The sequence below is a fragment of the Dryas octopetala genome, chromosome 3, assembly GCF_963921425.1.
Source record: "Dryas octopetala chromosome 3, drDryOcto1.1, whole genome shotgun sequence".
NCBI lineage: Eukaryota > Viridiplantae > Streptophyta > Magnoliopsida > Rosales > Rosaceae > Dryas > Dryas octopetala.
The window spans coordinates 10421007-10434618 of NC_141368.1; the positions used below are offsets into that span (position 1 = coordinate 10421007).

Genomic DNA, 13612 nt, shown 5'->3' on the forward strand with positions numbered 1-13612 from the left:
TTGGATGCTGAATGAGGAAGGAAAGAAAATACACCAGGAGTTTCAAATTTCTTTCCTTTTTTTTTTGTATGGGGAGAACTTGGAAAGATAGAAATTTAAAGAAAACAATTTTCCCTTGTTTGGATGAGAAGAAAAGAGGAAGGAAAGGAAAGCGTAGAAGAGCAATTTACTATTTTGCTTTTAAGTTCAATATAATTGTAGACATTCTTTTTGGCTTAAGGACAAAGTAGTACTTTTAACAATTAAACCTCATCTCTCCACTTCTGGAGAGAAAATTTGGTGGGCGCTTGGGAAAATTTTCTCCTCCTTTAATTTCTTTTTCTCTTTCCTTCTTGCCTCCTACAAGGGAAAATATTTTCACCTCCAGTTTCTAATTCCTCTCTCTTTTTTTCCTCCCTCTTTCTTTCCTCCCAAACATGCTGTAAATTTTTATTAATAAATTTGGGTGTGGGAGGTGATGCATTTATTTATTTTTGAGTCACTTGGTGGTGTGTACTTGTCTCTTCTTTATTCAATTACCTATTAATGTTATTTCAGGCATGGCTCGACGACCAGCTGAGGTTCTTGGGCAGGTACATATTGCTTCACGAATGCGACCTGTGGCAGCTTTGTGGGCCTTTGCCTATGGAGGTCCTATGTCCTTACTTCCTCTGGCAGTTAGCAATGTGGATAAAGATAGCCTGGAACCACAACAAGGGAATCCTCCTTTGTCTTTGGCTACCACTGCTCTTGCTGCGCCAATATTTCGAATTATTTGCATGGCTATCGAACACCCTAGGAACAATGAAGAGTTGTGTCGTACCAGAGGGCCTGAGGTTCTGTCAAGAATCTTAAACTATCTTTTGCAAACTTTGTCTTCACTTCATGCTGGAGAGGAAAATGGTGTGGGAGATGAGGAACTTGTTGCTGCCATTTTATCCCTATGTCAATCTCAACAGAAGAATTATGCACTCAAGGTGCAGCTTTTCAGTACATTGTTATTGGATCTAAAAATATGGAGCTTATGTAACTATGGGCTACAGAAGAAGCTTCTTTCATCACTTGCAGATATGGTTTTCCCAGAGTCATCAATAATGCGAGATGCTAATGCCATTCAGATGCTTCTTGACAGTTGCAGAAGATGCTATTGGACAATTCGTGAAAAGGATTCAGTGAATACTTTTTCTCTTTCGCTTAATGAGGCAACACGTCCAGTGGGTGAAGTGAATGCTTTGGTTGATGAACTTTTAGTCATTATTGAACTTCTAGTAGGAGCAGCACCTCCTTCATTGGCTTCATATGACATTCGTTGTTTACTGGGGTTCATGGTTGACTGCCCACAACGCAATCAGGTAAAATTACTTTGCAAAAACTGTTTCCCTAGATATATTTTATATTATGCATGGTATGTGTTTAATATGGTTCATATTCTCCCCTCCCCCACAACTTTTTTATTTGAATGTTTCATTTGTGTCTGTGGCTTTCAACTCATGTGATTTCCTAATGCTTGCTTCCCAGATTTCATCAGTAGTGGTGCTAGGGTTTTTGATGAAGAATAATAATTTGGTTCCGTAATTTTTTTCTTAAACTTAAAACAGTAAAATTAGTATATTATTCTATTAAGAAAAAAATGGAGACACATGATAACTTTGTTCTTTGAAGTGGATCCCTTTTTTATTTGTGCAACACCAAACCTGTAGTAGATTTTAAAATAACCCGCCAATTTCACTTTAACTTGGAAATTTTAAGATTAGAGCATCGTATTTAGTGGCTATTGTAGTAATGTAGTATGGCACACAATATTCTTATTTACTATGATGAGTTGCACCCCTAGTATGAGCTTATGGTCCAAATGTCCAATTGCCTAACTTTGGATGTGCATCACATCGTCCATTCCTTACTAATGCATTGGAAGTAAATTTAGGGTGGAAGAGGGATTAGTTTGAAAACTTTTATATTAAACTTACAGGTTTATGAGATTTAAAAATGCCTCTTACTAAAAACATAAGCAATTGGTTTTTTTTGCCTCACCCTGCTATTTTCTGAAATGGTAAACCATGTTAGTGCATTTCTGTGGAAGTTAAGATTGCAATGATACGATTAATGGAAAAATTTCGGCATGGATTTTGATTCTATTTGGTCTTCACTTAATGCCTTTTCACTTTAAAATTAGTAATAAATGAGAACAAAAACTGTGGCTTTTTTGATATATTATGCTTGATAGTTCATGCTTGAGCTTGTCTTAATGTCTTCTTCCAGGTTGCGAGGGTATTGCATCTGATTTACAGGTTGGTGGTTCAGCCAAATACATCAAGAGCTCAGACATTTGCAGAGGCATTTCTAGATTGTGGTGGGGTAGAGACCCTTCTTGTTCTGCTGCAACGAGAAGCCAAAGCTGGCGACTATAGTATTCCAGAATCCATGACCAAGAATGATGAATTTTTGTCAGTCCAGGGACCTGAGCCAGATGGTGGTGTTGGGGTGTCTCAAAAAAAAATAAAGGATAACGAAGTAGGATCATCAGAGGAAATGGAACTTAATTTGCATGAGAAAGTTGAGGATAACGAAGTAGGATCATCAGAGGAAAGGGAACTTAATTTGCATGAGAAAGTTGGTGAATCTCAATCCCATGACAGAGGTAGCAGCCCTACTGCTGTTTCCCCTGTTGCGAAAATTGAAAGAATGACTTCTGCTTCAGAAAGTATTTTTACAAACAACCTGGGTGGTATACCTCTATCAATTAGTGCTGAAAATGCAAGGAATAATATTTATAATATTGACAAAAGTGATGGGGTTGTTGTTAGAATCATCGGGCTTTTAGGTGCTTTTGTTGCATCTGGGTATTTAAAATTTGGTTCACGTGCTCCCTCAGATATGACAAACAGCCTTGTAGGTAGTGCACTGAATGATGGAGGTGGTACCATGTTTGAAGATAAAGTTTCCCTTTTACTATTTGCTTTACAGAAGGCTTTCCAAGCGGCACCGAATAGGCTTTTGACCAGCAATGTATATACAGCACTGTTGGGGGCATCGGTAAGACTGTCTTATTTTTCAGTGCTCATATGTTGTCATGTGTTTGTTTATGAAGAACAATTTTATTCCTGCAAATATGATCTCTTGGTAAAAGCTCGTTTGGCCTGACATGGGTCTTGTAATCATTGAGTTCAGTATTTGTGATATATATATGCTAGTTTGTTAAAATTTATGTTATATTTGTTTTATGGCGAAGGATCTCATGGAGTTCCTTTTCCATGACATGGTTCATACTCTGTTTACCTTTTCAAAGGTGTTTTCTTGGGCTTGTGGTTTTAGCTGCAAAATCTCATGAATAAGTCAAACATTGCAGTTTCAATTCTGCTGCACCTTTTCTATGGTGCTGCTTCACTCCAGATAATTACTTGTGTTTCTTGCACCATGAGAACTAAAGTCTTTATGGAATTAATTGACCTTTGGCCTTATAATCATCTTATGGTATTCTGGAGCTTTAGTCTGTTGTTGTCGCTGTTATGATTAAGTTTATTCCTCAAAATAGTTTTAATTAATTTCTGTTTATTCATTCTCGAATACATCTGTAATGTTCCTTTGATTCCATTAGCACCTTCTTTCTATGGCAAAGATATCCGTTTAAAATAATTTTTCTACTGTCAACGTTCTAATTTGCTACCTCAATGTTCTGAACTAGAAGTTCCTTTACTTCCTTGCGCTCTTGACATTATTGTAAAGCAATTTTGAAGTGGCAAATTGTCTATGCTTGAGATCTATGTTGGTTTCATTTGATATTTTGTGCTTGCTGAAAAGGTCATACATTTTGAACATGTAAATATAATTCTTTTTTTCTCTTCAGATCAATGCCTCTGCAACTGATGATGGGTTGAACTTCTATGATTCTGGTCATCAATTTGAACATTTGCAACTTCTTTTGGTTCTCTTGCGTTCACTTCCTTATGCACCTAAGGCTTTTCAAAGCCGAGCACTACAGGTATCACTTTTGTGTTTCCCATGCTGCTGCATGTCTATCTTCTATATGTGAATTTTTGTGGTGATTGGAATGAATGAACAGATAATTTGAATATTTGCTTGACTTGTGCATGCAGATTTTGAACTGCAACTGAATCTACATTATGTGTTTTGTTAGGGTAGGTGGTTTTCTAGATGCAATTGTTAATCTAATGAATGAAGTGGGTAGAGCTTTTTTGGATTTTAATAAATTTAGCATTGTTTGCAAAGGTCTTGGTGAGGTACGCCTTAGGGCAACTCGAGGCTAAAATGCCCCAGGTGTTCCCTTGTTTAGTGGAAGTCCTCAAGGATGTAGCCCTTTTTGCTAAGGCGTCCATCTCTTGCATAAAAGGCATGCCAAACACTCGTTTACATGGTGTACACATCATGGGGAAGTTGATGGTACTGGTGTTTTTCAAGCTGCATTTAGATGGGAGTTGAATCAACTTGGCCACCTAAATATCCATAGTTTCCATCTGGTCACTGCCACCATTTACTTGTTGCATAATGTAACACAGGCACTCTGGTTCACTGTCTCTTATACTCTTCCCCTAGTCACAATACTCCTTTGTTGGAATCAGTGACGATACGTTATCCGTTGCATAGCTCAGACACAACACCACTTTCTGAACTTATTGCTACACTTTTATGGTACTGTAGCTGCATTAATCCTACTAACCGAATTACACAAAAACAAGAACAAGATGATGACCATCAGATAAAATTTTGCTCTCACACTTAGGGCTTGGTTTTTTCACCGACTGACCGAAAAAACCAACCTCCGACCTGAACCAATCAGTTCGGTTGTGTTGGTTGAAATTTCGGTTTCGGCATTGCAACTGCACCGAACCACCAATGTTGGTGTTAGAAATGGTTGTGAAGTGGGGAGATCGGAACCACCAAATCACCGATTCGAACCGCTGATATTGCTGATCGAAGCCCACCGATTCCAAAATGGTCGGTAACCGACAGAAGTCGGTGTGGCAGCGGTCCCGTTTTGTGCCCTTCGACCGAAGTCGGTTCGGTGGTCGGTTCAGGGTAATCGGTTCGGTTACCAAACTGATTCCACCCTTACTCACACTGCTCCTTCGTTGGAACCAGTGCCGACACGTTATCCGTCGTGTAGCTTAGACACACCACTACTATCTGAACTTTTCTCTGCACTTTTCTGGTACTGAAGCTGCATTAACCCTAGTAAGTGAATTACACAAGAACAAGTACAAAGATGAGGGCCATCAGATCAAATTGTGCTCTCATTATATTCATCTTCTTAGCCTTTTTATTTGTGAATTTGATAAGGGTTTACTATACAAACAATGAATATAAATAATCAATTGGCTGTAGGTGTGAAATATATGGTGAACTCAGTTAATATGCATGCTGCTGGGTGTTGAGTGTTAAAAGTGATCAGAGGTTTGAATCTGGACTGCTCAAGTGAGAATTGGTTGCCTTAGACGGTTCACATGGTAGTGGCATTGTTCTTGGCTTGAGGTTTTTAAAGGGAGGCCTGTTGGGGTAGACTGGATAGTTGGGCCACACTTAAAGGCTCATAGCTCTAATTGCTGCTTGTACAAAGGGGAACTTCACCTTTGCTTTAAATGAAGTTGAACTATAATGGAATAGGTGTCATATCTCTACCACATGATGTATAAATATTTGACTGGAAAGGAGTGTGAGACTAGAAAAATTGAATGGTAGTATTTCCGCATATCGGGATTTGTTTAGTAATCAATGGATGAGAATATTTTATATTTTTGGGATTTTAGCTGAACACTTTGGGATTGATTTTTCTGCTTGTATGAGGTTTTATTTATTGAATTATGATTATGGTGTTTGTGGTAAATAAATTTTGTATGTTATTTAGTGCTGTTTGCATATATTTTGGATTATAAAAGTTAAGAGTCTCAACAGGCTTATGCCTCAATGCCTGAGGATTATGCCTTGTCTTGTAGGCAAATGCCTTTGCCTTCGGAAATATTGAATTTTAGTTGAGACAGCTTAACTTTGTGAGACATGAGAGTTTTCAGGCTTCTCAAATACAATGTAGTAAGAGGGAATCACTAAAGGGCTAGAATTATTTATGCATGCTGTATTTCTTTCTTACATGGGTTGTTGAGTTCTCCTTGATGTTGTATATCATGTTCTGAGATGTTCCTTTCTATATGATTTCAGGATCTTCTGTTTTTGGCTTGCAGTCATTCAGAAAATAGAAGCTGTCTGACAAACATGGAGGAATGGCCTGAATGGATTCTTGAAGTTCTTATCTCTAACCATGAGGTAACTTCTTCTAACATCATTCCCAAAAATTCCTTATTAATTTGTGTCTTCTCAGCATTGCAATTAAAGTGTGAAATATTCCAGCAGCCTCTATGGTCAGTGGTTCATCTCTTCCTTTATCAAGGGGGAGTTCTTGGGTTCAACCCCCATGGAGGAATGTGATATAGGAAGGGGGATTACTATCCTTCATTTTGTAGCCCTAAACTACCTTCTGGCCCAACTGAAATGTTTGATATATGACATTTAGTTTGGGTAAGAAAGGTTTACCTTTAGTGATGCAGTCTTACCTGTTTTAATGGTTAGGAACTTTGGAGATACACTAATGCCATGTTCTAAATATTATATACCTGTTTTTTATAGATGGGTGCAAGCAAATGTTCTGATTCTGCAAGCTCTGGAGACTTGGAGGACCTCATTCACAACTTTCTGATTATCATGTTAGAGCATTCAATGCGCCAGAAGGATGGCTGGAAGGTGGAATCTATTTACATATATTTATTGTTCACATCATTTAATTTGGTTTTCCGTGTAGTTATAGTGGCTTCTGTATATGTTGATTTTTGGCATCATGCATATTGTTTAAAGATTTTTGCTCATATTTTGTTCTAATGATGCTGATTCCATCCTCTGTTTGTCATGGTTTCTTGTGCATGTCTTGTTATTCTCAGCATTTGACTCAAGTTTTACTTGAAGTCGGTTTTTTAGCCATCCATGTATAACAGATCTGTACCTTGGAAAAACTTTGAAATGAATTCTTGAAATTTCTTCTTCTTTTTTTTTTTTTTTTTTTTTTTTGGGGTGAGGATTCTTGAAATTTCTGTAAGATATTGGAAATTCTGCTGAAGTGCCAATATCTGAAATGTTATAAATTTGGAATTTCCGAGATAGAAAAAAACTCTATTTTTTTTGGTAATGAAATATGTGCCTTACGTCGAAGTTGTTATCACATGTTATTTTTTGTGCAATGCATTTGACTTCAGTGGACAAATGATTTGCCCTTGAGGATTGGGGTATTGCACAGATCTGATCCATTCATGCTCTGGGATCTTTGTAGGAGTCTATGTGTGGACAGTTGAGATTCTGTCCAGTCCCATGGTGATTATGGGAAATATGAATGCCCATTTGTTTTGATATTGAGTTCCCATGCAAGAGATAAAGAGAAAAAGGGGTTTAAATGCCTAGTATGCGTCATGTATGCCATTACGCATGCTTGTTTGAATGTTTCTGCTCTGATTTTAGGTTTTATACAGACAGATGTGTTTTACTTACCTGAAATGATTAGAATATCAAGTTTGGCATTCCGAAACCCACCTTTTGCCCACGCATTGGACCATAGACACAAGGACCACTGTTTGTTACATATTTTTTCCATTTGTACCTCTAAGAAGGTTCTTACTAGAAGGCTGAGTTAAACAATTGAAATCACAAATTATTTGTTGAGGGTGACCCAAATTTTGTGATCGACAAATCTTATTAAAAATTGACTGACAAAGTGGCTTGATTTGTTTTATAGGTGCCTTGCCGGATTTTGTCATGTGGTTATCCAATTTGTTGAACTTTACTGATTTAGTTATTTGATAGGGAACATGTGCATTTATTTAAGAGTCCTGATCTTTCTGTATATCTCACCTATGCTTATATCAATGTATGTTAAGTCTGATGCTTGTTAGAATCACTTATTTTCTAGTTAATCAGTTTCATTCATATTGTTATCACTTCCCCTTTACAGGATATTGAAGCTACAATTCATTGTGCAGAGTGGCTTTCTATTGTGGGTGGATCAAGCACCGGAGACCAACGAGTTAGGTATAGTCTTATATCTCTGGCTAACTCTGTGAAGTTTTCCAAGAATGTGAAATATGAATCATTTGTTAAGTTTCATGAAATTAGTCTTTCATGGTTGTTTTAATCGGCTCTAAACTTGATAATATGTTTTTCTGTCTTTAAGTGGTTGTGGTAGGTAGGGGTGACCTTTGTTGTGCTGAACTGGTCCAAAACATCCCTGTTGCCACTCCTACTTGTAATCATATCTAAATTTTATTAAAAGAAATTAATATTTTTCGAGAAAATAATTATCAAACACCTGTCAACATAATATGAGGCCTGTGAGGTCTTTGGGTTGGAAAAATTACCTATTTGTATTTATAAATTGCTCTATGCTGCGGTTACTGGCAATATTCTACACCATGTGTGCCTATGGCTTACTGTTTCAAAGCTTCTTTGTTTGTAGGGTACCTTTGTTGTACCTGTTGGTAAAATAACTGAAAGTGTAGATCGCTTTACTTTCTATTAGAATAGACAATGAGTGGAATTTGATATTCAAGCGGGAAGGAAAAGGTTTTGTGGATCTTCTAGGTGTCTTGTGAAGAATATCTAGAATTCACAAATAAATTTTCCAAAATCTTTCCGTAATATTTAACTTGTGTTGGAATTCAGAATAAATTTGTTAACAGTTAGTGGTTTTTGTTCATTTTCGAATCCTAATTGTTGATTGATAACCCTAATTGGTTAATATGCTTCATGTATGGAAGACGTGAAGAGTCATTGCCCATATTTAAAAGGAGGCTTTTAGGTGGTTTGCTGGACTTTGCCGCTAGAGAACTCCAGGTTCAGGTAACCTTTGTAATTTATTCTATTACCTATTGTATCTTCTTTGAGCTACTACTTATCTTTCTTAAAATCCCCGAAATGTCCGTCTGTCTCTCTCTCTCTCTCTCTCAGTTTTTTCCTTGTTTACTTCCCGTGGACTAGGGCCATGCTCCTTTTTGCAATTTTAGTTAATTCCTTACTTGTAAGAAAAGTACTATATACTGCTTTTATTATTCAAGTTTACTGATTGAAAAGAAAATGCAATAATGTCTACATCTAGCTTTTCCTTTACTGCAGACTCAAGTTATTGCTGCAGCAGCTGCTAATGTGGCAGCAGAGGGTTTATCACCAAATGATGCTAAGGCAGAAGCAGAGAATGCTGCTCAGCTTTCTGTGGCCTTAGTAGAGAATGCAATTGTGATACTAATGCTTGTCGAGGATCATTTACGGTTACAGAGCAAACTATCTTGCGCTTCACGTGGAGTAGATAGTTCTCCATCTCCCCTTTCTCTTGTGTCTCCCATGAATACCCACTCAAATTCATTGAATACTGTTGGTGGAGATTCCTTGGGAGCTTTGGGTGATCGCAAATCATTATCTGGTGATTCTGGGGGACTTCCTCTTGATGTATGTCAACAGCACATACACTAAATAATACATGAGCAAGTGTTCACACTCTTACACTTATTTGTTTATAATATGATTCATATCTTTCATTTAGTTGTGCATCTAAAACTTTTGTTCTCCCCCCATATAGAAAGAAAATTATAAAGCATATCAATATGTTGCTGGCTTTTAGCTTGGTTCTCATAATCTTACTCTTGGCTACTGTCCCTCTTATACCTTTTGGTTTAATTATGAATTTTTGCCTTTACTTTTCTCTTCTCTGCTTATTCTTGGTTAATATCTAACAATTGTTGGGTACTATTCCTTTTTTTTTCTACTTAGGCCATTTTATCAAAATTAAATTTTGTATTTCTCTATGATGTTCTTCTGTCCCATACATTAATATCTTTATTCATGGGACTTACGCTTGTAAGATTTTGATCAGCTTCTTGCGTCAATGGCTGATGCGAATGGTCAAATATCTGCAGCAGTGATGGAACGTCTTACTGCTGCAGCAGCGGCTGAGCCTTATGGGTCTGTTTCCTGTGCTTTTGTATCTTATGGAAGCTGTGCTATGGATTTAGCTGTGGGGTGGAAGTATAGGAGCAGATTGTGGTATGGTGTTGGCCTTCCTTCAAACACAGCAGCCTTTGGTGGTGGCGGCAGTGGTCGGGAATCTTGGATGTCTTCGCTGGAGAAGGATGCCAATGGAAACTGGATTGAGCTTCCTTTGGTGAAAAAGTCTGTTGCAATGCTCCAAGCTTTACTATTAGATGATTCGGGACTTGGTGGTGGACTTGGCATAGGTGGTGGATCAGGTACGGGAATGGGAGGCATGGCAGCACTCTACCAGTTATTGGACAGTGACCAACCATTCTTATGCATGCTCCGAATGGCTCTTCTTTCAATGAGGGAAGAAGATGATGGTGAAGACAGTCTGCTCAAGATGAATGTAAGTATAGATGATGGGAAATCAGAAGGGAGGAAACCACCGTCAGCATTGTTGTGGAGGTGATTTAACCAGAAGTTCCTTAACATTTTCTTTTTTAAATTTAAATTATGAATCTTCTTGATTTTTCCTGTGAGTTAAGCATTGTTTTGAATGAATTGATTTTCATTATTAATGATGCTTTAGTAAACTGCCCATGACTCCCTATGCAAGACATTGTTAGTTGGGTATCTGATTTGGAATATCATGGAACCTTGGTGGGTGTTAGACTAGTGTCATAAGCAGAAATCCTGAAGAAACAACTGTAGCTTCATTTTTGTGATTCAGAGAACAAAGAATCAAACATTAAGAGAAAATGGAGGAAAAGGAAAATCTAAGGAGGCTGTTTAACTTACTGTTATCTCAACCATATGGCTATATCCTATTTTTCCCTGTAGTGAAAACTATGATACCATCCTCAGTAACGTATTCTATATATTGTCCATATTTACGTCAGTACATGGAACCTTTTTTCTTTTAATGAAAAGGAGAATATACAGACATATGCTGTATACATATACATTTCTGCTGTTATTTTTTTTTTCTACTAACTGTTTAATGTTTGTTTTTCAAATATTTATAGAGACTCATGATTTCTATGCTCATGCTTTGGTTCTATTTGCATTACAAAATATAGATTACAGGAAGAACCAATGTTTCAATTCAATGTGGATGTCTTTCTATTTCTTTATCCATTACTATGACTTCCTCGTTCTTGTCTCAAATATGCCCTCCAAATTTCTCTCACTTATGAACAGTGGCGCTTTGGTACCAGAAGGTGCCTGAAAGCCTATCCCAACAACTTATGTCTACACAAAAACACATGCACTCAAGGAACAAAATTTAGTTTCATTTTTGCCGTCTCCGTTTCCAGTGAAATGGAATGAACTGATATGGAATACCGATATCCCAAGGTTTTGGCCAAAGCAGTGCCTCCTCCTACTAACCCATGGCGTTTCCTTGAAAGGCTGACTGATTTATGACAATGGATTATCGATGCTCTTAATCCGTAGTTGGATCTGATGAAGAAGACAAGATCCAATGATGATGATAGTTGAGAAGTCATGGGATCTATAGTGACAATGTTCAGTCACATCTCTTCCTTTTCCCCTTCCTTTCTTTCCAGTCTTTACTTGAATCCAGATGTTTCTGTCTATTTATTACTCCCCCTCCTCTTAGGTTAGTGATCGTGATATTTCCTCATCTTGGGTTTCTGCTGCCTTGATTATTTGCTCTTCTTTGGATTTTTTCGGTTCTTTTGGGCTAAATATCTCATTAGGGTGTTTTTTGTTTGTTTGTTTGTTTGTTTATTTGTTTTAGGTGGATTGGGAGTGGTTCTTTTGTCTTTCACTCTTTCTTTCTTCATGGCTAGTCACAATGTATGGGTTCTGCATTTGTTCGCCATATTCTAGCCTTTTTTGTACCCATTATAAGATTCAAGCTTCATAAAATCATTTCTTGGCACATATAAATACATCATTTGTTTGACTCTATGCAAGTGTCATGTACTTAAGAGCAAGAGTGAGCCTCAATCATACCCTCAATTAATATCTCACACACTTATATTTACTTGTAAATATCTTTTGTGATCTGTTTCTAAAAGTTTCTACATGCTTCCAAATTATTTATTTGTTTCCATGATGTTTCCGAATACATTCCTGAAACGTTTCCTTTTACAGACCAATTGAAACAGTATACCAAAACGAAATTTTATTCCTTGTGTTCATGTTATTCAAATGGAGCATTACAACTAATTCATGTTACTGATTGACAGTGTGCTTTCACCTGTTCTAAACATGCCAATTTCCGATTCCAAGAGACAGAGAGTGTTGGTTGCTTCCTGTGTTCTTTATTCTGAGGTTAGTTTTCTTTCAATCCTTGCAATGTTATGGTGATACATAATTACCTGTTAGCTTTGCTCTTATCAATTGTTAACTTCCTTCAACTTTTAGATTGTTTCACAAAGTCTCAATATTGCTTCTCTTCCACCTACTTTGGTGTTATGGTTTTCTTGATTACCAACTATTATTGTTCGTCATTACCTTATTGCGGCTTGTATCTTGCAGTTATATCATGCTGTTGGCAGGGACAGAAAGCCCCTCCGTAAACAGTACCTTGAGGCCATTGTACCACCATTTGTTGCTGTTTTAAGGAGGTGGCGTCCACTTTTGGCTGGAATTCATGAACTTGCAACTGCTGATGGTTTGAATCCTCTTATGGTTGATGACCCTGCATTGGCTGCTGATGCCCTGCCAATAGAGGTGTGTTTATTATTATGTATATTTTTTCTCTGTTTGTGATTAATGATTTTTCACGCACTTAGAAATTTGGTTGTTAAAATTGAAGGGGGAGGGGGGGGAGGGAGAAATTTCAATGTTCTCTTATTGTAACTTCTCTCTTACATCTTTTAATGTCTCTTTGTGCTCCTTGTTATTGTGACCATTTTGATGTGTCTCTTTGTGTGTGTCCTTGTTGCACCTCTGAATGTATAAAGCTGAAGCTATCTGCTTTTCCACAGAGTTCATTGTCTTCAAATGTATTGTTTCATTATTTTGAGACATTTTCCCATATATCTTTCAGGCTGCTCTCGCTATGATCTCTCCTGCTTGGGCTGCTGCTTTTGCATCGCCACCTGCTGCAATGGCACTGGCAATGATAGCTGCTGGTGCCTCTGGTGGAGAAACTCCAGCTCCTACAACAACTTCTCACCTTAGGCGTGACTCTTCATTGCTTGAGCGGAAAACTGCTAAGCTTCATACATTTGCAAGCTTTCAAAAACCAATGGAGCTGCCTGACAAAACACCGCCTCTACCGAAGGACAAGGCTGCTGCAAAAGCTGCTGCCTTGGCTGCAGCACGCGATCTTGAACGTAATGCCAAAATTGGTTCTGGTAGGGGTCTCAGTGCTGTGGCAATGGCCACATCTGCACAGCGGAGAAGTGCTAGTGACATGGAGCGTGTGAAGAGATGGAATGTTGCTGAAGCAATGGGAGTTGCCTGGATGGAATGTTTGCAGCCAGTTGATACAAAATCAGTTTATGGAAAAGATTTTAATGCTTTATCGTATAAATTTATTGCTGTCCTTGTTGCAAGTTTTGCTTTAGCAAGAAACATTCAGAGATCTGAGGTTTCACCTGTGCTCTTCTTCCTTGTTTTTGTTACTTATTGAGGTTGGATA

General features: G+C 37.7%; 1 protein-coding gene across 3 annotated transcripts in view; it reads left to right on the forward strand.

Annotated features, from left to right (window-relative positions):
- The window catches only part of LOC147290745 (WD-40 repeat family protein / beige-like protein), a 29245-nt gene that overhangs the window by 3335 nt on the left and 12298 nt on the right, over positions 1-13612 (forward strand). For all 3 annotated transcript variants that reach the window (XM_086235193.1, XM_086235194.1, XM_086235195.1), the window contains exons 3-14: positions 538-1331; positions 2239-3012; positions 3824-3958; positions 6148-6252; positions 6613-6726; positions 7982-8058; positions 8784-8865; positions 9139-9468; positions 9893-10458; positions 12210-12294; positions 12502-12696; positions 13016-13561. In XM_086235193.1, coding sequence (XP_086091319.1) covers positions 538-1331; positions 2239-3012; positions 3824-3958; positions 6148-6252; positions 6613-6726; positions 7982-8058; positions 8784-8865; positions 9139-9468; positions 9893-10458; positions 12210-12294; positions 12502-12696; positions 13016-13561 — 3803 coding nt within the window. The remainder of the gene's footprint in view (positions 1-537; positions 1332-2238; positions 3013-3823; positions 3959-6147; positions 6253-6612; positions 6727-7981; positions 8059-8783; positions 8866-9138; positions 9469-9892; positions 10459-12209; positions 12295-12501; positions 12697-13015; positions 13562-13612) is intronic.